This window comes from Dermacentor silvarum, chromosome 8 (assembly GCF_013339745.2).
Source record: "Dermacentor silvarum isolate Dsil-2018 chromosome 8, BIME_Dsil_1.4, whole genome shotgun sequence".
Classification (NCBI taxonomy): Eukaryota; Metazoa; Arthropoda; class Arachnida; order Ixodida; family Ixodidae; genus Dermacentor; species Dermacentor silvarum.
In genome coordinates this window covers 96,430,082-96,456,216 of record NC_051161.1, presented here as the reverse complement: position 1 = coordinate 96,456,216, position 26,135 = coordinate 96,430,082, and the positions used below count along the sequence as shown (strand labels likewise).

General features: G+C 44.8%; 1 protein-coding gene across 1 annotated transcript in view; it reads right to left on the bottom strand.

The window, feature by feature from the left end:
• The window catches only part of LOC119462304 (glutamate receptor ionotropic, kainate 2-like), a 114,461-nt gene extending 88,862 nt beyond the window's left edge, over nucleotides 1-25,599 (bottom strand). Inside the window, exon 1 of the mRNA XM_049672927.1 lies at nucleotides 25,397-25,599. Coding sequence (XP_049528884.1) covers nucleotides 25,397-25,538 — 142 coding nt within the window. The 5' untranslated portion in view covers nucleotides 25,539-25,599. The remainder of the gene's footprint in view (nucleotides 1-25,396) is intronic.
• Nucleotides 25,600-26,135: the final 536 nt, after the last annotated feature.

The window sequence follows — 26,135 nt, the reverse complement described above, 5'->3', positions numbered from 1 at the left end:
CCACATGCGTGTTAGGCTACAACAACAGCAACAACCTACCGGCTCCGGTATTTTCGCGCAATCTCAGCGGTTACGAAACACATATCAAGGTTGGTTCGGCTGTCTGGGACGACACGGAGGTCTTGATTAATTTAGTGTCAAATTTCTCGAAAGCGGATGACAATTATACGAGTAAAGCACTTCTTTACAGTTAGACATGTACTGTACTTCATACCGAGAATAAATATATAGCGGAATCACTTCCGAGCGACTTTCGAATAAACGGTAAAGGCAATGTGCAATGTATCCTACAAGGGGTCTCACGAGGATATATTGAGTAGAAACCTAAAGATATTTGAAAATATTGAAATATAAATTATGGTTCATATAAACCTAACAGTACCGGCATGGATCGTTGTCTTGGAGTTCCATTTCTGTTATTGCTCAGGTTTGATAGAAATGACAGCTTTATATTAGGCAATTAAACTGCTGATCAAACCAATTACTTTTGTGGAGACGATCGGACGTGTGTGTCTGGAGCAGATGGCGCTAGCTACAGAAAAAGGGAGATTTTATTATGTTCTTTGTTTTTATATGCCTATTTCGCCACTGCATCAGCTGCAGTGTTTTCAGGAATATTGCAGTGCCCGTTATCAATTTAAACGCTATACCGTCGCTCTTTGCGCTTTCTTCTATGTACTCAACGAAGATTTGTCTGCGTTTTTTAGTAATATGAAGGGCTGCATCAGAATCGATAAAGATTTTCCTAACTAATTTTCCTCGATATCTGCAGTTGTTATTAAGCACAGTGCAGATTGAACAGCAAGTAACTATGTAGACCTTGCGCACTGCGAGAGTGAATGGTATGGAAGTACTTTACTGTCAGCTTGCTATCCAGCATTGTTTGGGCCTCTGTAAAACGTTACCAGACTAACTAAAATCGTTTTCTAAGGTGAGCACTTATATTTGTAACTCGAGCGTGTGCGCAATTACGGCAGCAAGGTGACGCAGATGGCATGACGATCGATCTGTTGTACTCCGCGGTGAAGAAATGTTATAGTGTTGTGCCGGCAGAAGTCACAACACTCATATTGTCACGGGACTCGAGAAGTAGTCCTCAAAGTTTAATAACCGTAGATCAACTGCCCCTTGGAAGACGCGACCGTCGGGGCTGGCTCGAGCAGGGAAGGGGCGCGTGGTCTTCTTTCTTCTCTTGGGCTCGATCCACTCTTGCCCTCGACCCACTACCCACAGGTGGCAATATCCCCCCCTTCCGAACAAAAGCGTCACCTCGATGCTAAAAAAATGGGCGTAGAAGACAAAGAAGAAGAAGGCAGGCAAAGCGAAAGTACACAATAAAAGTAAACGTCACGCCGACACCGTCAATGAACGAAGAAACAAGCTCCCGAAGATAAATGGAAAGTAGAAACAAAGAAGGGAATGAGAGAAAAAACGAAAACAAAAAAGTTACAGACGCGCAATGTACGGCTTCATGCGCACAACATGAACTATGTCTGAGCGCGGTTGTCTTTGTGTCCTACTCCGTGTCTGCGATGTTGTGTCCGGAACAACTTCGTAGTTTAGGTCACTGACGCGGCGGAGCACATTATACGGACCGAAATACCGACTGAGCAGCTTTTCACAGAGGCCACGACGGCGAACGGGGGTCCACACCCAAACTTGTTCCCCGCGGTTGTAGGACACGTCCCTGTGGCGGATGTTGTAACGTCGTGCGTCTGCGTGCTGTTGCTGGCCGATATGCAGCCGCGCAAGCTACCGAGCTTCCTCAGCACGCTCTTCAAATTCCTCGGCGTCAGTGGTCAATAGGTCAGCGTCTTGACATGGCAGCATAGCGTCAAGCATCGTCTGGACTTCGCGACTGTAGAGAAGGCGAAAGGGCGTGAGCTGCGTCGTCTCTAGCACGGCGGTGTTATACGCGAAGGTCACGTAAGGCAAGATCCGATTCCATGTTTTGTGTTGGACATCGAGGTACATGGCGAGCATGTCTGTGACCGTCTTATTCAGTCGCTCGGTAAGTCCGTTGGTCTGCGGATGGTACGCGGTCGTCTTGCGATGCCTGGTGTTGCTCAATTCAAAAACCTCGTCCATAAGCTGCGCTGTGAATGCTGTCCCTCTGCCTGTTATTACAGTGGAGGGAGCACCGTGACGCAAGACGATGTGGCGCATGAAGAATTGCGCTACCTCTGAGGCCGTGGCTCGTGGGATCACCCGCGTTTCAGCATAGCGTGTTAAATAATCAGTCTTAACGATCACCCATTTGTTGCCGTCGGCAGACAGAGGAAACGGTCCGAGAATGTCCATGCCGGCTTGGTCGAAAGGCGTGTGAGGTGCTTCAATTGGCTGGAATAAGCCAGCCGGTTTAACGGATGGTGTCTTGCAGCGGTGGCATTCACGACAGCCTTTAACGTACTGTTTGACGCTTGCTGAAAGCCCGGGCCAATAGTACGTTTCGCTTACTCTAGCGAGTGTTCGTGAAATGCCTAAATGACCAGATGTCGGTTCGTCATGGCAAGCAAAGAGGACGTCGTCACGCATGTCCCTTGGAACTACCAGGAGGCAAGCATGGCTGGTCGAACGAGCATTCTTCTTATACAGCACGTTGTCTCGCAGACAGAAGGACGTCAGCGAGCGGGACAGATGGCGTGTTATGGTTGTGCCGCGGCCCTCTAAATGATCGATGATCGGTAGAATCTCAGCGCTGTCACGCTGCCGTCTGCTCAAGTCCGACGAACTAATGGCGCCTAGGAAGCCGTCATCATCCTCTGTTTCCTGACTGGCAGGATCAATGGGTGCGCGGGACCACGTGTCAGCGTCTTCATGCTTACGGCCAGACTTATAAACGATGGTGATGTCAAATTCCTGTAGCCGCAGGCTCCACGCTGCCAGTCGTCCTGAAGGGTCGCGCATGCTTGCCAACCAACAGAGGGCATGGTGGTCCGTCACTACTTTGAAGAGACGACCATAGAGATAGAGGCGAAACTTGATGATCGCCCACACGACCGCGGGGCACTCTTTCTCCGTAGTCGAATAATTCGCCTCGGCAAGGGATAGGGAGCGGCTGGCATACGCTATAACTCTTTCCACTCCATCTTGGATCTAGACGAGCACTGCGCTAAGGCCAATGTTACTGGCGTCGGTATGCACCTCAGTATCAGCGTTGTCGTCAAAATGTGCAAGAACGGGTGCTGACTGCAGGCGCTGTCGTAATTCAGCAAAAGCCGCCTGTTGCTCATTATGCCACACAAATGGCGTATCGTCCCTTGTAAGGCGTATCAGGGGTTCCGCTATCTTCGAAAAGCCTTTAATAAACCGGCGATAGTAGGCGCACAAACGCAGGAGGCATCAGACGGCCTTCTTATCGGCAAGAGCTGGAAACGCGGCCACAGCGGCAAGCTTGTCTGGATCGGGTCGGACCCTTTTGGCGCTTACTACATCCCCGAGGAACTTGAGCTCTTCATAACTAAATTGGCGCTTTTCGGGCTTAAGTGTGAGGTCTGCCGATCGGATGGCTTCTAACACACTCCGTAGGCGGTGAAGATGCTGCTAGAACGTTTCAGAGAAGATGACTATACATCATCCAGGTACACAAGACAGGCCTGCCACTTCAGTTCAGTAAGGACAGTGTCCATCATTCGCTGGAAAGTAGCCGCGGCTGAACACAAGCCAAAAGGAAGCACTCGAAATTCATAGAGCCTATCTGGAGTCACAAAGGCTGTTTTCTCGCGGTCGCGTTCTTCTACCTCGATTTGCCAGTACCCGCTTTTTAAATCGAGAGAAGAAAAGTAGTGGGCGCGCCGTAGTCTATCTAACGAGTGGTCGATACGCGGCAGCGGGTACACGTCCTTTTTATTCACGTTGTTGAGCTTGCGGTAGTGGACACAGAAGCGTAGCGTTCCGTCTTTCTTTTTGACAAGAACGACCAGAGACGACCACGGGCTGCTGGAAGGTTCGATGAAGCCATCGTCAAGCATCTCCCGGACTTGCGTACGTATGGCTTCGCGTTATTTAGCCGACAGGCGGTAAGGCTGCTGGTGTATCGGGCGCGCGTCTTCGTACGTGATGATCCTGTGTTTAGTGATGGAAGTCTGGCGTACCTTGGAAGAATGTGCAAAGCAGGTCCTGAATTCAAGCAAGAGCTTGCGCAGTGCTGTCTGGCTATCGGTGGACAGTTCAGAATTGATGTCGAGATGGCCCAGAGACGTGTCTGCTGTCTCCACTACTTCTGACGTGAAACAGTCAACGTTTGCAACTGCGTCTGCTAACGCTAACGAAGTGCCGCGGAACAGGTGTCGGTGCTCGTTTCTAAAGGTAGTAACAAGCAATTGCGAATGACCAGCACGAATCTGTATAACACTTCGAGCCACACAAACACCTTGCTTCAGTAGGTGTTCCAAGTTACTTTCGGCCACCGCTTCGCCATCGCGTAAGCCATAGCATGTGACACTGGCTCGTGGAGAAAGCACTACACTGTCTTTAGAAGCACGAAGTACGTCGTCGTGCCGTTGGCCGTCTTCCACGTCGATTGCTCGTTCGGCAGAGAAAGTGATACGACGCTCATGCAGATCGATAATCGCGCCGTACTCCTGCAGGAAGTCAACCCCAAGAATAACGTCGCGGGAGCATTCGCGTAAGACAAGGCTGCTCGCTACAAATGTAGATCCTTGAATCTCAACTCGAGTCGTGCAGGCGCCCAGCGGAGTAACAACGTGGCCGCCAGCCGTCCGAATCTGCGAGTTATGCCAGAGCGTGATCACTTTCTTCAGCTGCGTTGCTATTTCCCCGCTTAGTATCGTGTAGTCTGCGCCGGTGTCCACTAAAGCACGAACGGCATAACCGTGAACAGTCACTGGTATATCGAACGCAAAGCCGGTCGTCCCGTTCAGCTGCAGGTGATGTCGGATCGGTATCTTTCCGTAACTGCGTCCATCGGGGGTCTTCAGCGCTTCGACCGTCAGCGACCAGGCCCCCAAAGATTGCCTCAGTTAGTTTTCCTGGCGGGGACTGGTCGACCGCTCGGGAGAATACAACTGGGGCGGAGGTGAAAATCGTCTCGGAGACGGCGAACGCGACTGCCGCCTGGCAGGCGGGGGCAAGCGCTGCTGAGAGAGGTATTCCTGAATGTCCCGAGGTCGCTGGCCGTATCTGGGCGGCGGCCAGTATGCGGAAAAGCCGCGAATCCCAAGGCGCCGGTATGGGCACTGGCGATACAAGTGGTGAGCTTCACCGCAGTGGAAGCACAGAGGCCGATAATCGGGTGTGCGCCAAACATCCGACTTCCGAGGGGGCGGGCGTCATGTCGTCGACGTAGTGAACCGCTTGCTCCGAACGATGGGCAAATGGAGCGGCATGAACAACGGGCGGCGGCGTGTACCCAGCGTCGTAGTACGATGTCGGCTGCGCCGACTGAACTGACACCGTAGGAGGAGCACGAACGAACAGCGACGGAGAGGAAGCAGGGCGCTTCAGGGCTTCCGCGTAGGTCGCACGGGGGTATTCAGGAGGTACTGCCGCAGCGTTAGCAGGAGGCAAGGTGTCACGGAGCGCCTGGTGCAGTTCGTTCTTGATAATGCTTGCTATGGAGCTTACCGTAGGTTGCGGTGTTACGGCGGCCTTTTGCAACTCTTTACGCACTACAGAGCGGATGAGTTCTCGCAGAGAGTCACCGTTGCTTCCTATGGCCGTGAAAATGTCAGCAGCAGACATGCTGTTGGCTTGCCACTGATACAGGTTCGAGCGATGCAGAAGCATCTTTTCCATGGTCACGGCCTCGGACAAGAACTCCGCGACCGTCTTCAGAGGGCTCCGTACGAGGCCAGCGAAGAGTTGCTCCTTGACGCCGCGCATCAGGTGACGTAACTCCTCCTCCGTCATTCTTGGATCTGCTCGTCGGAAGAGGCGCGTCATGTCCTCCACGTACGTGGTGACAGTTTCGTTTGGCAATTGGACGCGGGCCTGAATCGCTCGTTCCTCTCGTTCGTGGCGATCAACACTGGTGTAGGTTTCCAAAAGCTGACGACAAAACTCGCGCCACGACGTCAGTTGCTCCTCGTGGTTCTGAAACCACGTACGCGCCCCATCCTCCAGGGAGAAGTAGACGTGTCTGAATTTTTCCGTGTCGTTCCATTCGTTCACGGAGGCCAAGCACTCGTATTCGACCATCCAGTCTTCGACGTCTTCGAACACTGTGCCATGAAACGTCTTCGGGATCCGTGGGCTCTCAAGTGTGTACCGGTTCGACATCGTGCTGCCCGTGTCGACCGGCACTGGATTCGTACCGAGGATCCTTGGAGGGGTCTGCAACATCCGTGAGGACGCTTACCTAGCACCTCCACCAGTTTGTCACCAGCCTCGAGAAGTAGTCCTGAAGCTTTAATAACTGTAGAGCAACTTGCTCTTGGAAGACGCGACCGTCGGGGCTGGCTCGAGCAGGGAAGGGGTGCGCGGTTTTCTTTGTTCTCTTGGGCTGGACCCACTCTTGCCCTCGACCCACTACCTACAGGTGGCAATATAATGCAATGTTTGCCCTGCGCATTGCTACATTCTCAAGTCATTGCGAAATTGAGATACCAGTTCAAGTGGATGCGCAATGTGAACCTCCACTCAGGTATGCCTTGAGGAATCCAGTGGTAATACTGTTTCAGTACGTTTGATTGCTTTTTCGGTTACTTTGTATCTGTTATGCAAGAACAAAAACTGAATACTGCAGCATTTTTTCTTGAAATCTACATTTCAAGATCTGTGTTTGAAAAGAAATTTTGTCATCTAGGCGACGCAAACAGGAAAATAAATCATCGGACCAGAAATTTCGAACGACGGGCCAAACAATGGAAGTGTGCGTAGTGAGAAAATGTGGAAGAAAGGGCTTGATTGGTTTATGCCGGTGCTACTGCATCAATGCGCACATGATTATTTAGGGTGGCGCAAATTGAAAACTTTTTGTTCCTGGATGTCTTGTTTGCTTTATTCCCAATTAGACGATAAATTGTCAGCGTAAGTAATATTTTCGGCCTGAGCTTTGCGATGTGTAAAAATGAGGATCACTCATGAATTTTTCTCTCGTTAGGATTAAAATTACAACCACTTCAAAAAATTAAGTGCTGCCATTTCTGAAGGCTCTAACTTTCAGTGCACGAAACAGTATCCTTTCGCCACATATAACCATGGTTTTTTAACTGAATTGCCGCGCAGTAGTTCGCTCTATTGCTTCACTACGTGTACAGTTGGCAGCATAAGTGAAAAAGCTTCTAACCTAAGCAGCTCTAAATAATAAATGGGAGATCTCTCCGCATAAAGTTTCCTTGTTACGCTCCATTGGTTGTGACGAGACCTATGAAATTAGTTTGGTCACGGTAACGGGCAGCGCAAACTACGAGGACAAAGAAAGAGCTGGTTGTTGTTGTTGTTGTTGGCTCAAAACGTGGCTCATGCCCACGAGGGGGATTGGCCACACTGGATAAGTTCAAGTTCAAGTTCAAGTTTATTCTTCTTCTAGTACAGACTAGAAACGTCCTCCGGGGCTAAAAGCTGCTGTCAGCAGCTTGACTGGACCCAGGAGGCGTTGCACATGGCACAGCGATAACAGTAACATTTTTGGTATAAAACTAAAGCAAAAAAAAATTTACTAAACAAAGACAAACTAAACAAATTTACAACTCAGATGCATGCTTATGACAGGATATGTAAGATTCAACAACAGACATTTTTGTACAAATAAAACAAAAAAAGACAAAAACATGGTCATGTTATATACATTGTTATACATGAATATATATGTTTACAGGTTAACGAAATACATCTTCAACTGTTTACGAGAGAAATTAGTAGCATGAACATGATTATTTAGAATTTTCAGCAAATTGTGTTTAATAGATTGCAACTTATATTCGGTGCGAAAGCGCGGTACGAGCCAAGGTTCAGGGTTTCTGAGATGCACAGGTATGTCATGGTGTTGCAAGGTCGCTAGCGATGAAAGAAAATCTCTACATTCTTTTACTGCAAAATAGAACATTTGTAAAAGACGATATTCATAGTATCGATCTACCCATACGATTTGATATGTTTGTGACAATGCTTTTGTTGTCGATCGGGGTTCGATATTAGCAATGTGTCGAAGAAGCGCCTTTTGTAATGTAACTATTTTATTTATGTTAGTTTGCGTTGTGGTTGCCCATACTAAACTACAATAATTAAATTGCGAGGTGAACAATGCATGATAAATTTGTAGCTTGGCTTTTGTCGGCATGTAAGCTCTACAGCGAGATAGCACACCGGCAACTGCAGAAAACTTGTTTCGAAGGTTATTAAAATGAGCATCCCAACTCAAATGACATGAAAATATTACTCCAAGGATTTTGTGTTCATTAACTAGTTCTATATGTTTGCCTAAATAAGTGATTGAATGTTCCAACTGAAAAGGTTTGTTTCTGGCTCTAAAAAGAATAGCTTTCGTTTTAGTGGGGTTAATTCTAATCACATTTGAAAGTGACCAATCAGATAGTTTAATTAGCAATGCAATACACCTGATAATTAGTTCGTTTGCGTCCTTTCCCCTGAAGAGTATAGTGCTATCATCCGCATATATAAAGAAATCAACTGTAGGATCTATATTTAATAAGTAATTAATATATAAGTTAAATAATAGTGGGCCCAAAACACTCCCTTGCGGTACTCCATTTGTAAGTGTTAAAAAAGAAGATAGGACGTTGTTAATACATACACACTGAGTTCTATTTCTGAGATACGATTCCATTAAAGTGAGTGGATGTCTGCGTACTCCATATATTGATAGTTTATATTTAAGAATGTCATGACTGAGGCAATCAAATGCCTTGCTAAAATCAGTGAAGAGCCCGAGGGCGAATTCGCCGTTGTCTATGCTTTGCACAATACTTTCTTTCAAGGATAAAAGGGCTGCCTCAGTAGATCTACCTTTTCTAAAGCCAAACTGCGAGTTTGTTAATACGTCATGTCTGTCTAAAAACTTTGTTAGGCGCGTAGCAATAATTTTTCTAGCACTTTGGAAAAAATGGGTAGGACAGATATTGGCCTATAATTAGAAACATTATTTATATCGCCATGTTTGTATATGACAGATACTTTAGCTCGTTTCATGCCATCTGGGAAAGTCGCCGATTCTATTGCTAGATTGAATATATGGACCAACGAGCGGATGAATGGCAAGTGATGCAAGACGTATTTTATGGGCTTAATTTGTAAATTGTCAATATCTAATGCTTTGCTGTTATTAAGATTTTTTATTGTGGTGAACACCTCGCGTTCATCAGTTGGCTCCATAAATATAGTTTCTGAAACACAATTATCTAGTGAATACACGACTTGGGAGTCATGGGTGTGCGTAACGCTTGCATTCACAAAATGAGTATTGAAATGGTCTGCCAGTGCTTCACCGATCAATTCGCAATTTGCATAGCTTATTGACTTGGGTACACTACTTTTAGTTTGACGACCTAAGACGCTATTTATTACTTTCCAAACCGCATCCGGACGTTTCTTGTTGATTTCAGAAAACAGACGTTGATAGTAATCTATTTTTGCTTGCCTTAGTATTTTATTCAGTTTATTTCTTTCGGTCTTGAATTCCTTAAGTTTAATTTCTGATCTGGAGTGCAAAAACGCATGATAAAGGCGGTTCTTATTTTTTATCATTTTGATGTGCTCACTCATAATCCACGGTTTTCGTATCTTCTTTGATTTCCTAACTTGCTTGAATGGAAAGTGCGCAGTGTAGATGCGCAGAAAGACTTCGAGAAACTCGTTATATGCTTCGTTAACATTTTTTTTCTTAACACAGAATCCCAGTTTTGCGTACCTACAGCTACACTGAATAAATCCAGCGCTTCATTAGAAATGTGTTGGTAAGTAATTAATTCAGTGTTTTGCTTGATACTATTATCTAGTGAGTACACCATAAAGACTGGACAGTGATCACTAATATCATTAGAAATTGTACCCGCGGTACACACTGACGTTTCTATATTTGTAATGAGAAGTTCGAGGGCAGATGAGGTCGATTGAGTAACCCTCGTTGGTGTAGTGATCAGATTGGTAAAGCCAAATGATAGTAGTAGATTGTTTAAATCCTGTACATGCTTATTGTTATCTAAAATATTTATGTTGAAGTCGCCTCCACAGACAAAATGAACATTATTTAATGAACAGAATTCCAGTAGCTTACCAAAACAACTACTAAAAGTCTCAATACTTCCGCTCGGAGGGCGGTATATTACTGTTAAGACCCCTTCCTGTCCTTGACCGTTAACATCTCGCAGTCAAGGCTTATGAATGTAAATTCTGGCATCAGTTCGTAATGGCAAGTATCTTTAGTATAAAGGGCAACGCCACCCCCTCGCCTATTCTGACGGTTAATGTAAAGTGAAGTATATCCATCCAGTCCGACGACATCGTAGCTATTTTGAAACCAAGTTTCAGAAATCATGATGACGTCGAACTGGAAAGGAAATTGGTTGAGAAGACAAGAGATACTGTCACTTTTGTGAATAGCGGAACGGGAATTAAAATGCAAAACAGAAATAACCTTGCTATCTCGTAGAATAAAAATAAAACATACACCCAACAAAGTACAAAAGGGGTAAAGGCGAACAGTCAAAATGAAGATTTTGGCAACTGACCCCTAACGCAAATTTTGAGAGGGCCTATACATAAAATAACTAAATACAAAAGTTAAGAGAAAATAACTACAAAAATAAATATAAAATAACATGTCTCACGGTCGGTACCCTAGCAGCGTAACCTTCTGGATGCTTCAATGAATTTGTGCACAGCAGGGATCATCGAACCCTGGCTTGTGCCTAATTCATGTGTGGTTCTTTCTTTATCCTCGTCGTTCACGCCAGTAAGCGCACCCAGGATCTCTGCCGGGAAGGGGGGAGGGGTAGAATTTTGTGGTGTCGGGTGTGGGGGGGAGGGGGGGGGGAAGCAAGCGCTTTTCATAATATGCAATTTCCTCGCTTTAGATAGAGGAATCCAACAGCAATAAAATGCCTAATAATTATAATAATATAATGACACCCAGAATGATGACGATGTTTATTTTTTCAGCGTTTTACTCAAAGTAATTTGCATGAATAGTAGAAGTATAGAGTAATAGTAATAGTAATAGTAGTGGCGTGCATGAATAAATACGAGATAGTGATAGAGTGTTTTTGTTAATCAGAAAAATTCGAGCTCAAGCCACCTCCTGAAGTCTAATGACAATGTGAACGGAGCGCTGAAGGTACACGTTGGACAGGTGGTTCGTATGGAAAGGGAAAGGTTAGCGCTATATCTTCTGCAGCGCCAACCTTTCCCTTTTCATACGAACCACTTACTGACGCGTGGGGGGGCGGGGGCGGTTACAACACCCGAAACACTCCCCCCCACCCCCCACCCCCCCGTCGGTGCGCCACTGGTTCACACAGCCCGTTACCATTATTAAACAGTAACTTACCCCACTTTTATGTTCAATTGATATAAGTAGCGCAAAATTGCGCAAAATTTAACCGCTACGTATCATTTTCTGGGTACGCGGGCTCTTGCCCAAGCAGAAAACGTGCACTGCTAGTCTTTTGCTTTGCTCTTGACGTTTGCGCATCTAACAAGTATTCATAAAGCTGGCGGTTTTAAAGCGTTAAACAATATGTAAAATTTTGCTGAACGTGCGTCGGCAGTGTTATAGCTCTAGCAATACAGCGATTTGACCGACTCCGCGAACGGGCCCTTTTGAGGGCTATTGAATCATGGACGTTATTTTTCCTAATCTTGTCTGCAACCCAATGAAGAAAGCAACAAAATAAAATTTCGGCAGAAACACTTAAGACTGCTTACGTGTGGGAATGCGAAAGCGTTATATCGTTTGTAGAACTCTGAACGTCATGAACGCGGTCATTTTATACACTCATGACGTGGCGCCACCTCATCCCCATTGGCTGCGCTGTCACGTGCCTAATGAGGCACGCACTAGGTCACACCTTTAGTTAGCCAGACGGCTGCAACTTGAGGTGTGCAATGACGCACGCACTAGGCACATCTTTCGTCAGCTGGAACCGTGGAGCCGCCGTGGCGTTGGGGAAGCGTGTTCCTTTCGCATCGTGGAGGTCTGTATTGGATTCTTACCAGTCCGAGGTGCATCGTATTCATTTTCAAAACCATCAGTTTACTTTGTGTACAGGAACTTCCCTGAGAAATTTGACGTCAGTCCGAAGACCTCTTTAGGTGCAAAGAGTAAAACTCTGAGCCGTCGGCCGTTTTTGGTACCATATTTTGGGCATGCCGATTGAGACTGATTTTGGCGTAATGGGGCATATAATGATTTCGCATTAACAGTATTCTCGAGATACACCTCGAATCTGCAATAACGTCGCTGCATTAGGGTCACTAGATATTCGAACGACAGTAAACTGGTTTCATAATGTCATAGTTTTACGCTGCAGTCTTTACACGAATATGCGCCGGTTATTTCGAGGGACATAATTTCCAAGTTTGTTTTAGGGGCAAGAGCAGTAGGTCGTCTCTTTTTATTAAGGGAGGTGATAAATAGTCGCCATCTCACGTTGAGCCGAGCCACATATGTTGTCCTTTCAATTTATTTTCTCAATCATATTTCTTTGCTAACATGTTAGCAGTCTCCTACTATAAACTCTACAAAACGTGCAAAAATTATCATACCGAGATAAAGACATCGCACAGAGGATAACCGACCCCACGGGGTCAGAAAATTAATCCAGAGTCTCCCACTACAAAATGCCTCATAATCAGATCGTGTTCCTGGCACGTAAATCTCTATAATTTAATTACTTTTAACGCGAATAGCATTTTTTTTGCCTCCTTCAGCCGTTGTGAGCATATCTATCTATCTATCTATCTATCTATCTATCTATCTATCTATCTATCTATCTATCTATCTATCTATCTATCTGTCTGTCTGTCTGTCTGTCTGTCTGTCTGTCTGTCTATCTATGTATCTAGCCTCTTACGCCGATCCAGTATCCCAAGTTGTCTAATAGCTTGGGCCACTAGGTATGGGCTCGTGGTCGTTATGACGTCGTGGTCGCTACATCGCCCGTATTCCAGGTTTATCATCCGACACTCGTCACGCCACTCTCACCGTACAGTCATCATGCATTCGTTGTCACGCCGTCATATTGATTCCGTCGTGGTGATACAATTACCGTCATTCCAGCTTCGTGATCTGACTCTCGTTAAGTTGTCGTCACGACATCTTCCACTCCGAGCCAGTGGTCCAAGTTGTCTTATAACTTGGGCCACTAGGTACGTGTTTGGAGTCGTGAGGTCACCGTTTTCGTCGCATCGTCGTAATTCCAGCCTTGCGTCTTCATGGTTCGTCATCACGCCATTGTGTCCACACAGTCGTCGTCATGCCGTCGTCGTCGTCACGATGTCGTTTTATCATTCTCGTCACTTCAGTAAGCAATCTCGTTGTCGTTATGCCGTTGTCGTTCCATCGACGTCAGTGTTTCTTCGTTATATTGAAATCATACTGTCGCCATTTGATCGTGATTATGCCACTTCTTTCACGCCGTCATCGTCAGACCGTCGTTATCTGGCTCCATGACGTCCTGGACGTGGCATCATCATCACTGCGTCGGCCTCATACAGCCGTGGTCATGCCTCCATGCTCATTGGCAACCTCGGCAAGCCGGTGCCATACAAAAGTTGGACGAATGCGGAGTATGGCTTATAGGCGAAGCAACACAAGCCTCAAAATTACCGCTACCTGTGGTAAACAAATGTGACTTCGGGAATATGGCCTTTCGATACATAGCTCGATTGCTATTCGCATTACCACCGAGAGTCATCGTGACGTGAATTCTGCGATAATATTTCATTACGTAGAACACAGGTGTGCTTACGGCTATGTCACTCAGAAGCCTGGGCTTACATTGACAAAGCGTGCCTTATTGAGCACTTTATTCTTTTTCCGCTGACCCTCTTTCACCGGTAAACAAATGCTAAAAGTTATCGCTGAGCCTAAAGCGCGCCATCCTATAGGGGAAGCTTCTGGAAGTATTATCGCTGATTATATCTGTTATCTTTGTTCTCGCCGAGCCTTGTGTATATATATGGACATTCGGTGCGCGACGCGAATATTGGTGTGTTTATTAGCTATGGGAGAACCGGCGAGTCCGCTCGAAGTTTAATAGTCATGTATAATTAGCTTACGCGGTTCACTGCAGGTGCGATTTCGACAATCGATATATGTGCTCGTCGCTAATGTTGGGATTCAGTGTTAGTTGATTTGCGGGTACCATTTCGCCCAATAAACTGTTAGTTTGGTGATTCACCGTTGTGCCACTGCTCGACTTCACCGTTACGATAACTTGACATTATCAGCCTATTTTGAGGTACTCGCTTTCGGCGTAGATGTTGACTGGTATATGTCTCCACAAATAAATCCACCGTAATGCCAACCTGACTGCAAATGCCTGACGAAATGTCTCACCGTAACGCAACAATTTTTAACCGAAAGGTGCAGAATAGTCCGTCCCCCTTCATAATATTTCTTATTACTCATATAACAAAAATTCGAAGAGACTACACAGATAATATACAGACAAACAAATTAAAAAACAGATTCATACAGCTTTTTCCTGCTTTCTTTCTGTATCTATCCTTACCTTGAGAACTAGTTCATGGTGGATTTCATGCATAACAAGTAAACCACAGCTCTTGAATAAAAAAAATGAAAAGGGGGGATAAAGCGGACCACATTTACCACTTCAATTGCTATAGAGCTGACGTGTTGCTGTCTAACCTGACGTAGCATTCAATGTTTTTTTTTTTTTTGCACTTCAGACTTTTACATCCTACAAAAAAGCCACAGCGGCACCGTAAAAAACCTGCTCTTCCAAAATAGTGGCACAATTTTGACAGCGCGAGCGTTTGTAAATCACAGACGAAGTATTTAGCTATCGCAAATGGCCAAAGAATGGTTCATCAAAAACAGTCTTGCAGTCTTAGTAGAGTAAACTGCATCAATCCGGAAGTAAACGTTACCTACTTACCTTTTATGGGGGAGCAAGATTTCACTTGAATCTGGCGTTAACAAAGTGCCACTGCATCACTTTCCTCTGATATTTCCCACAGAAAGCAGCTTTCTGTTCCTTCACTCAGCACCAGAAATGTTTGCGCTCACACAAAACGCTAGCAAGAAATATCAACTTGAAGGCTAACGAAAAGAGACATTACAGCAGCCATGATACATGAGCCTGGGGTAGCAAATGGCTTTGACAAAGAACCATGGCCACATACGAGGAGTCGTAGAGGAGACACGTTTTTTTTTCCACTGTTCCAGGCACAGGGAACACGTTTCATTGTCCGAGCTTCTTCGTCGCCAGCGGTGTAAGAGTACTTGCAGCCGAGAGTCGGTGTGGGTTGTCACACCCGCCATTGTGTAGCATTTCCGAGGGCATAGTTCTCGATTTCGTTCTACATGGAACGAACACATTTTCTTGTTCTTGTTATGGTCTATGTGAGATGATGCGAAAATGTCGCCCAGAGAAACACGGCACAACCGTGTTATTTTTCTGGTATACAAAAAAGTGTTATGTTTTCTCCGGAAACGCGTGCACGGTCGTTGCTTTGTTTTTCTTTCATGATTTGTTGCTATCACAAAGCAAAAAACAAAAGAGAGAGAGAGAGAGAGAAACCCCTTAGAGGCGCACATATTAGAAGACCGCGGTGTAAATTGCAGCTGTTTCTTCTCGGTGCTGCTATATTTCATCTCGGCATGATCTACAGACTTGTTCACTTTTCCGAAAGCAAAAGTTAATTGTGTATAAAGCCTGAGTCACATGAAGCAAGCAGCGGCACGTAATCAGGTCTAATTTACAATTGTCATTCAGTGCGCTTTTAACCTTATAGTTCAGTTTCGTTAGCTGCTGTCGTCTGTCCATTGTCTTCCCGTTAGTTGTTATTTATAAGTAAAAATCACTGACCTGACACAACTTTATTTGTCTAAATTATTCTTTCCCCTTACGGCAAATGCTATATAAATGCAGAGCCCTCATCACCGCTCACCCGCCGTGGTTGCTCAGTAGCTATGGTGTTGGGCTGCTGAGCACGAGGTCGCGGGATCGAATGCCGGCCACGGCGGCCGCATTTAGATGGGGGCGAAATGCGAGAACACCCATGTACATAAATTTAGGTGCACGTTAAAGAACCCCAGGTGGTCCAAATTTCCGGAGTCCCCCACTACGGCGTGCCTCATAATCAGATCGTGGTTTGGCACGTAAAACCTCCATAATTCTAATCTAATCTAGCACGAGGTCGCGGGATCGAATCCCGGCCACGGCGGCCGCATTTCAATGGGGGCGAAATGCGAAAACACCTGTGTACTTGGATTTAGTTGCACGTTAAATAACCCCAGGTGGTCCAAGTTTCCGGAGTCCCCCACTACAGCGTGCCTCATAATCAGATCGTGGTTTTGCACGTAAAACCCCATAATTTATTTTTTAATCATCACCGCTCCTTTTTAGATTTTATGCAAGAGACATAGCTTCACAATTATGTGTAACAGATTCCTTTTGATGCCATAAGGCAAAAAAGAGAAGCAAACTCCGATAAACTCCGAATTTCCGCCAGAAAATAAACTCCGAAAAACACCCTCCGAATTTCAAGAAAAATAAGCTCCGAAAATACGGAGCCCTAAATATAACCTATACCTATAACCTATATATCTATAACCTATACCTATAATAGAAGCAACAGTGACAACAATAAATACCTATACCTACACTATAAGCGATACATTAATATATATTGTCACGTGGTCGTGACGTGGAAGCACGCAGTATCCAAACTGTTAAAGATAAAACTCTTTATTGGGCGATCCTGTGCCCAGCAAAAAAAATTAAATTGTAAAGTGCCGAGCACTTTACAACAAGAGCGGCGAGCAGAACTGTCAGTCGTCGACAAAAAACTGATCAGCGGCGAGACGCATCGGCTTTTATAGATGAGTCATCAAAGGTTCCAAAGTAATCCCTGGTGCCCTCGTGTCTTCCAGAAAGTACTATACACAATTCGCGTCGCTCATACAATTAGATTACATAAGCGTCGGTGACAACAGACATCGGATAGAAGCATCGATAATGCTCGAGAAACTTCCGATACATGCAGGCGCGTCGTGCGCCGAGCGATAGCGTTTAACATTTGTTAGCCGGTGAAAGCGGTCACCGGTGAAAGATAAACAAGCACACGTGTCAATATAGTATGCATATCAAGATGTGCAAATACATGCACTACATACTAGACGCACTAATAACGCATGCAATTAATATATAAGACGAGATAAATACAGTGGATAAATAAAGTTCATGAAATACGAACGTATTGCGCAATGGCCCTCGAGAAAACCCAACATCTTTATTTAAACATTTTTCACGTTTATTCAGTAGCACTGGGATGTCGGTATCTATAAGGCCGCATTATTTTTAAACGGTATCTGCTCGCCAGGGACGAGTCCTATAGAAGTTTCGACTTCTTATAGTATACAGTCGCACAACATAAGTGCGTCTAGGTGTTATTCTTTAGGAAGCGCCACAACCACAAATGTCCTGCCCATCTCTGCAATCTCAAAACGCTCATTATCTTATATATGACCATTTGTCTTGTTCGGAAAACTTATCTATTTTGTTGTTCCTAGTGAGAAACAGTAGGCAACCGAATATAGCATTGGTTAGTGAAAAAATAGCTGTAACCCAGTCCCTGCGGCACATCCAAGAGTACACGTGGTGCAGAAAAATTAAAATCACCGCCGAATCTTTAGCTACATGAAAAAAAAAGAAAATGACCGTTATGCAGTACCTAAGAGAAGGTGAATGCGAGCTGGAGAAGTGAATGCAAAATAAACCGTGTTCATCTGCGCTCTTTCAGCTAAAATTGTCTGTGACGCTTTGATGTAACAGCTTGTATGTACGCCAATGTGACATTTAACAAAATCGGGTAAGACAGCCTAAAACAAAAGAGCTTACGAAACTACTCCGTGTGATCGCTGCAAAAACATAATACGAGTATTCTAGAAGCAGTTATATTGCTACATGTCTGCGGATTAGCGAGACCAGTGCAAAAGACAGGTGGTTAAGAATGTCACAACTAACGCCAATAAAAATATGCGCGTCCTTAGGTTTTTCTTGTGGCAAGGATAAAACAAGAAAAAACCAGACAGCTTTGGGAGAAATGTTAAAACTATGGCTATGGCAACACCAACATTCTCTACTGCCATGCGGATACAAAATATATGCATGTGCCATCTTTTACATGTGCATGAGAAGCTGAAATATTTCCCTGCGCTACTATCCCAAGTATGAGGCATAAGAATGATGCAATACTTAGAGGAAGTTTGAAAACAAGATTATACGCAATGCGGTGCCAAATATGTACATCCTACTTGCTTACAATCCTTTCTCGAGTGATGGTGTGTGCTTTCATATAGGGAAGATATTGTTTCTCTTACGTAACAAACAAAAAAAAACTGTTACATGCTACGCAACGCTTCATCCGTGCTGACCAACCTACCATTTGTGGGTTTTTTAGCAAGTTTGTGAGAAAAGCCTACCGAGCTTGCTTCCTTGTAGGCACGCAAATTTACCACCAAGACGTTTCAGCTTCCTCAGCTGCTAAAAAAATTTAATTTCGGGGTTTTACGTGGCAAAACCACGGTATGAGTGTGAAACCCGTCGTAGTGCAGGACTACGGTTTAATTTTTACCAGCTCGGGTTCTTTAGCGTGCATTCAATTCACGATACAAGGGTGTTATTGCATTTTGCCTCTATCGAAATTTGGCCACAATGGCAAGGAGTTTGCAGTGCTAAGCCTTGGGCTTAGCACTGCAACACCAAAGCCATTACGCCACCACAGCGGGCTTCCTCAGCTGTTCCTTGGGCCATGTGCTCGTTTCGGCCGGACAGCGGTGCATATCCGCTGCTCAGAGGATGTCATGGGAGGCAGGTGTTGCAGGTAAGCAACCTTCCGTTGCCAGATAGCTTCCAGAATAAGAAGTTTCAGGCTACCTCTCTTTATTTATTGCCTCCACGGCAACTCCTGGACTTTCAAATCTCGCGAGTAATAATGCATCTGCAGCGCTGTGGCGACTCTTTGTGCTCGTTTAGTCTTCCCTATTCGTGAGAACGCTGCAGTAACACAAGACAGCAGATGGGTTCATTTCTCTCTGTACGTGTTCGTGTAAGTTATTATTTAGTTATGTTTATACCGACAAGACAGAGAGAGAAAAAGGAAAGCATCAATGCGCATGCATTACAATATCTTTTTTGGCCGTAATCTTCACACGGGCTTACACATTCAAATTTAAATATGAAAAACTGCAAAAGAATGTAAAGCTACAGCATGTATAATAACTCACAAATAGAAAACCAGCATCAAAATGGCACCGAAGTATACCAGGTCGAGGAATTTTAAAGTATCTGGTTAAAGTAACGGAGCCCTAGCCGCCAACGTTTGCTTTTTGCCTGGTTTGGCAGACTGGAAACCCGACATTGTTCCTTTACACTCCTGGTTTCTCTTGGGGTAACTTCTTTGTTAGGTTGCTCTTTAAGATTCTCTTTCTTCTTGCGTCCTTTTCCACAGCCATAGAGTTTTTCTTGTAGCGTCCGGAGTGTCAATATTACCTTCGCTTTTTTATACGGTGAAGGTTTGTCTGCATCGAAAAATGCTAAAAAGGTGTGTCGTGCATTGAGGTCAGTGGATCGATAAATCAAGCTGCGACTCAAAGTGCACACTTGGCTTCGTCGCATCTACTTTTTGAAGGCATTATTCCGCATAAAGGAAATGGTTTAGAAAGAGTTGTTTGATCTGTAGATTCTGTTTTCATATCACATTTGACATTTAAAGAAGCCGAAGAGTGGTGTTCGGAGCACTTTAGAGCAATTGGAGAACTTTTTTTACAGCTAGAAATACTTAAGACCCTTATGCGCTGCATGGTGAATAACCTCAATGCACTGAAAATGGAAAATACGATTTGTATTCCGCACGTGGCTGCTACAGACCACCGCCATGAATTTTTTTAATGCTCTTACACTCCCATAGCACACCATTATACAGAAAAATGACTAAAAGGAAACTAGATATGCAACAGAAATATCACACGGATCAGTCAGCAAGGAATCCCGTGGTTACTAAAGTAAGGAATCGAAACATGCGGCTTCATTCAGAGTCGCTTCATATTGAAACTATGACGGACCCTCTTAATCGAAGCGATGAAATTTGCCACCATTGTACACTAGGCGCCTCTGACGCGTCATAAGGCATACTCAAGTACCTTTATTATTATCGCTTTTATTCTCATTTGTTAATAAGGCTCCCGTAAGGGAGCCGAAACGTTAGCCAAGGCTAAATATTTTGTGGTCGCTGACTCGTTTCTTTTTTCATCACGCGTTTAATAATCAATTGCATAAGTTGTTGATTGATTGGTTCCACACTAAGGTCATGCTGGTTTTCGAACATGCTGTCCTGTTTATTGAATATTTCACGATGTCAGTCGATGGCCGCCATTCCTGACTGCGATGCACTTGCCATATCCGGCGCGTCCACTGTAATCTTGACCTAACGCTCACTGGTAAGCGCAACGATCGATCTTGGGAGCAAACATCGGCTCCTCTAGCTCTAAGAGGTGATCAGTGCTTTCACACTGTCTGCCGTGCTGCAGCTCCGTATCGATTAGCGCTCACTAACCCGTGTCAGGTTTGAAACGGCAGGTTAGGAACTACGGAGTGTTCGAGTTTGCTTTGTGCAAGGTGTCTAAGTTGGCGCGCAAATGCATTTAGAGTTAAAACTTTTGCCCCGACAAAAAAAAAAAAAACAGGCACCGTAAATGAAATAGTGAGGGCGTGCTTTTTGTGAAAGTTACTGTAGGCACAAATCCGAACAAGAACAAAACAATATAAATGGGCGACATGCTGAGTACAAACTGAACGATTGAATTTGATTTCAAGTCATTATCTAACAATTAAAAATATTCATGCTTTTGTTGTTGCAAACTTATTTCTAAGGAATCTTAAATTGTAGCTACTAACTATTAAACATATAAAGCTTTCGGTAATTAGAAATGAATTCGCTAGCGACGATTGAGTTGTATGTTACGTATGAACCCCGGAGAAAGCGCTTGGGATACAGCTTACAATGTGCCCATTCGGGGAGCAGATAAAAATCATAAAATGGCGTACCGTAGGGAGTAGAACGGGGCACCGGCGCCACGAGTGAAAAACCGGCTGTGGCGGTGAAAAACCGGCCAGGTGGCAACCTTGAAACTTCGTTTCTTTGTTCATACAAGGCCGTCGGCGGCTACTATTTTATAAACTCCAAGCTTATTGCTATTATTATGACACTTCCCTGTGATGCTCATATATGGACGCTTTGTAACAAATATATTTGCTGTACAGCCATAAAGCTACTGCTAAAAGATGTCTTCAAACGTAACAAGTGGTGTAGACGTTCCAGGCCGTCATTAGGGCTCGCAGTAACCTTAAGGCACAAGTGCTCCTTGAATACAGGCTTCAGTGTTCCTACCACTATGAATTGCTGCACGTAAACAAACAATGTAGCGAAGTTTCTGTTTATCTTGAAACGACGAAATAAGTTTACTTCATGGCACAAGGCATGCCAGCTGAGTTACAACAAATGCTTTACTTTTTTTTTACTCTTCTAGGATAAGATAAATAAATCGGATTAACTTTCTACAAAACGAGTATCAAAAAGTGTGGCACACAATATAAACAAATCGAATGTGCGCGGATCCGAGAGCTTCGCTTAGCTGAGTAGTAACTGTCAGCGGCGGCTGCAGAAATTATACAATGTACAGTGGAGAGAAAGGGAGAGAGAACACGTTAAAGCAAACCCGGTTAAGTGAAAACCGGGTTTGCTTTAACGTGTTCTCTCTCTATTTTTTCTCCACTGTACATCGTATTCGAATAAATAAAATATGTACCCATAGTTTCGTACTGAAATTAGGACACGAGGTGCGGGGTTAAACCTAAATTAAATTGTGCGGTTTTACTTGCCAAAACCACGATATCATTATGAGGCATGCCGTAGTGCAGGGCACTGAAGTAATGTTGACCATCTGAGGTTCTATAATGCACGCCCAAAGCACGGTATGCGGGCGTTTTTGCATAGCACACACATCAAAATGTGGACGTCGCGTACGGGATCGAATCCGCGACCTGGAACTGAGCGGCAGCACGGCATAGACGCTAAGCTACAACGGCGGCCTGGGCGCGAGTTGCCTGTTAAATTTGTTAAAATCGTGGCCCGATTGGCGCAGAAGGCAAAATCAGTTTTGTGTGTAGATTTAGGTGCACAATATACTCCCCAGGTGGTCAATAGTAATCGAAGCTGTTGGACTACATCTTCTATATTAGACCGCTCTCCAGCTCCACGTCGTAAAGGCAATGAAAAGAATGAAAAAAAGAAGATAACAAATGACTGTCAGTTGAACTCAGCCGCAGGCCCACAAATACGTTTGCTTTATTTAATCTCGACTGCCGAAAAGATTAGGCATAATCCAGGTCTTAGGCACAGAGCTTCGCTGAAGCGTAACGAGGAACGTATACAGTTCAGATGAACAAATATTTAGAGAGGCTCACAGCCGTAATCGCCTCATCCGTTCCACGAAAAGTAAGTAGTCCGAACACGTCGTTAACGTTGGCCACCACCTTGATACGGCAGCACACCGTCTCGAATAGCAGGCCTGGATCAATGAGCGGCGACGATAATATCAAGCTATGAGCTTTGTGCAACAGCTCAGTTAAACGGAAACCGTAAGGGTATAATCAAACCACGGGTGTTATTCCAGACACTTTCATTCTCACTTTCAGGCAATCAGGGAGGTCTTAGCAGCCCCACAGCCACTTACAGCTGACAAGATGGTGAGTTCGGCAATTTGGTCCAGAAAGGAAAGAAGGAAAGAAAATAAGAGGTGAAAGGCAGAGAGGTTAACCAGGATAAGTGCCCGGTTGGCTACGCTGCACAGGGGAATGGGGTAAGGGCAGAAAATATTAGAAAACAAGAGAACTTTAAAAAGAAAAAAAAAACACATCAGTCAGCACATTCTATAGTATTTCACTAAGTCCTGTTTCTTTTAAAAAACGTACTAGCGCTTTTAGGGCAGTTCGTTCCGACGTCGGCTGGGACCAGGGACCAAGAATTCTGGCTTCCGTAAGGGGACGGCTGTCTATCTTGCGAGCGTGGTGCTGAGGACTTTCCTTTGTGCACTAAAACGATGACAATCACCCAGAAGAGGTGCTATCGTCTCTTTGCACACGCAAGTTTCACAGTCTGGACTTGTGGCCATTGCGATAAGGTAGGAGTACGCGTTGGTAAAAGCTACTCCAAGTCTTAGGCGAGAAATGAGAGTTTCCTGGAAGGCGGAGCCTCATATTAGGATCCAGGGAACAGAGGCGCTGGTTTTTGAAGTCCGGTGAATTCCAGTGGGCTAATGTAAGCTCTCGAGCAAGCTCACGGAGCTTTCCTGCTGCGCCTGTTCTGGACATAGGAATAGCGACGCAATCGGCAGTGGTCCAATTTGACAATGTACAGATTACGACGTCTGTAAAGACAAAATTGCTTCTTCAATACTCTCACACATAGGTCTTAACATGCATTTGGTTTTACTCTTGAGAATGGCCGCCTACTTTTCGCTTTTAACGGAGGGAACACAAGTTGCAATAGCCTACGATATATAGGACGCTTTAGCTGACATCAGTTTTCCAAACGGTTAAGACGTCGTTTGATAGGGAAACTTACTCAGAAATACACAAGGAAGCTACAGACTTGAGTCTGATACACAAGCAGTGTTTTTATGATTTGAACATATCGAGAATATGAACCTGTATACAACAAAGTTACTATATATATATATATATATATATATGGTTTTTTTGGCTTCACAAGCATTTGTGTCTGAAACGAGTGGCTTTCTGGGGTGACAAGCGCACTGCCACAGTAGCACTGGATAAAACGCTATATAGTAGGATATCTAGTGTAGTACTACGACTCCGCTTTGCGTTGAGACCAACACTCATCGAGGTAAAGACAAGGACAGATATCTTTGACGCCCATCGACAAAAGTGCTTCCGGCATGAACATTCGTAGTTAAGTGATGACGGCTATTTACATTCGCATTTAGGTGATCACGTCCTGATTTCACACTGTACCTTTAAGTGCAAATGCCGAGGTTTGATCTTTCGTTTAAAACGTATGTTTTGACGATATTCACGATAATCAGAGCAACTTTTCGTCCACTCACATACAGTCATTCGAGCGTCCTGAACTACTTCAGCCATTTTCGAGACAGGACGCCCCGTGATCGTTGCCACAGAGCGCCCTCGTGTACGGGTTGCTGTTCATGACTATATAGTAGGCAAGGTACAAGGTCCTCCTGCATTGTGAACCTTTCAGCACACTCTTATCCAGGTACATGCAACTATTGAGGGTGACTGCGCAGTATTGGCAGTGACGTTTCGCTGCTGCAACTACTGCCTTAGTGCACAGTATAATGGTCACAGGCAAACAAGAAAAAAAAAAAAAAAACAAGAAGTGCGAGAACGTGAAGTTTCACTTTATATCCTGCCCATGACTTCAGTTTACCGTCGATAGCGCTACCTTCGAAATAAGGAAGAACCAAGAGCTGCGTTACAACGTCGCCTTCCTGTGTAAACTAATTACTCACTTCGAAATATTATTATGTAATCAAGCATCAGCAGTCCTACGCGAATTGTTGTAGGAATAAAGCGCGTTCAAGATGTTGACGTCTGAGGCCTTAGAGTAACCATTAAGCTAAATATGGGTGGGTAAACGTATATCGTGCAATCGTAGCCAGCTTCTCCCAATTTACCCAGCTTATCAGTGTTAGCCCACTTCAATATTCTTTCCCATTCTAATCAGTGAAGTACAACGAATTGTTGTCTTCACTCTCACCTGCCGCACTGCTGTACAGGTCATAAAATAAAGACAAATTGTGTTTAATAATCTAACTGGGTATTCTTCACGAGACGGGCCTTTCATGGAAGCCTGCAACTATCAGTGTCCTTCGTCATGCCTGGACCATGCAACACCAGTAGCTTTTCTGATATCACTATTGCGTGTAACGTTCTGCTTTCGACAATTACGCGTATCTTCTCTTGTTGTCCGTCTAGAGATACTCCCACAAGCTACAAGGAGACCTCTTTATTTTCCGTCCGTAATTAGATGGACGTGCACTGCGTCTTCAAAAGAATGCAATGAATTTCTCTTTGAGCTCTCGTTAGCGTAGCTGCCAGCTGAGAAAAAATTTAAAAAAAACTAGGCATTCAAACTGAGGGTAAAATGAAGAGCAGAATATTTCACAATTGAAAAATGTTGCACTCACCAATTCGAATGACGTCGGGTAGCGTCCCACCGGCGCCACGTCCTTTGACGACGATTGTAGCGATGGCTATGACGACAACCGCGAGGTGGTGCCGCCGCTCATTCCAGGTGACGGCTGATATAGACGGTTTCCGCGAGCCCATGTCGAGTCGATGAAGCAGAGCCGACGCCGTACGTACGCCTCGTCACGCTGTCAGTGCAAAGAACTGTTTCTCCGACGTCGCGCACCTCTTTTCATCGCCGCCTCAGCCAATATCCCCAGATATAAGGAGGTGAAAGACGTGACTAGGGCGTCATGTTCAAGCTTAGCATTTGTGATAGAAACGGACCAAAGCCTCTTTCAACGGCTCCTCTATATCCGAGGTCCCTACTCGGTATTGGAAGCGTGCGGAAAAACATAAACGAGACGAAATTTGAAATCAAGACTCTGCAACGCGAAGTTCTTTCCTGGAAATCCCGTGCGCAGGTACACGTTCACGTCCTGCGATATTGCTTCCCACTGCGCTTCAAGTCTGACAATCGAGAAGTGCTTAAAACTGGAATCGTTTAATTTCGTTCTTTCTCGATTGTCTCAAGCTATACGAGTCCAAGCTGCACACAGTACTTTAAAACCGAAAGCTTCTGATGATATATGCAGTTTATTCCAAAAACGGCATTTACTATATTCTCATTTTTTGACGTAGCAGTCAAACTTAAGAAGATTGCAGAAATATGACACGATTTTAAAAGCTGCGGGAAAT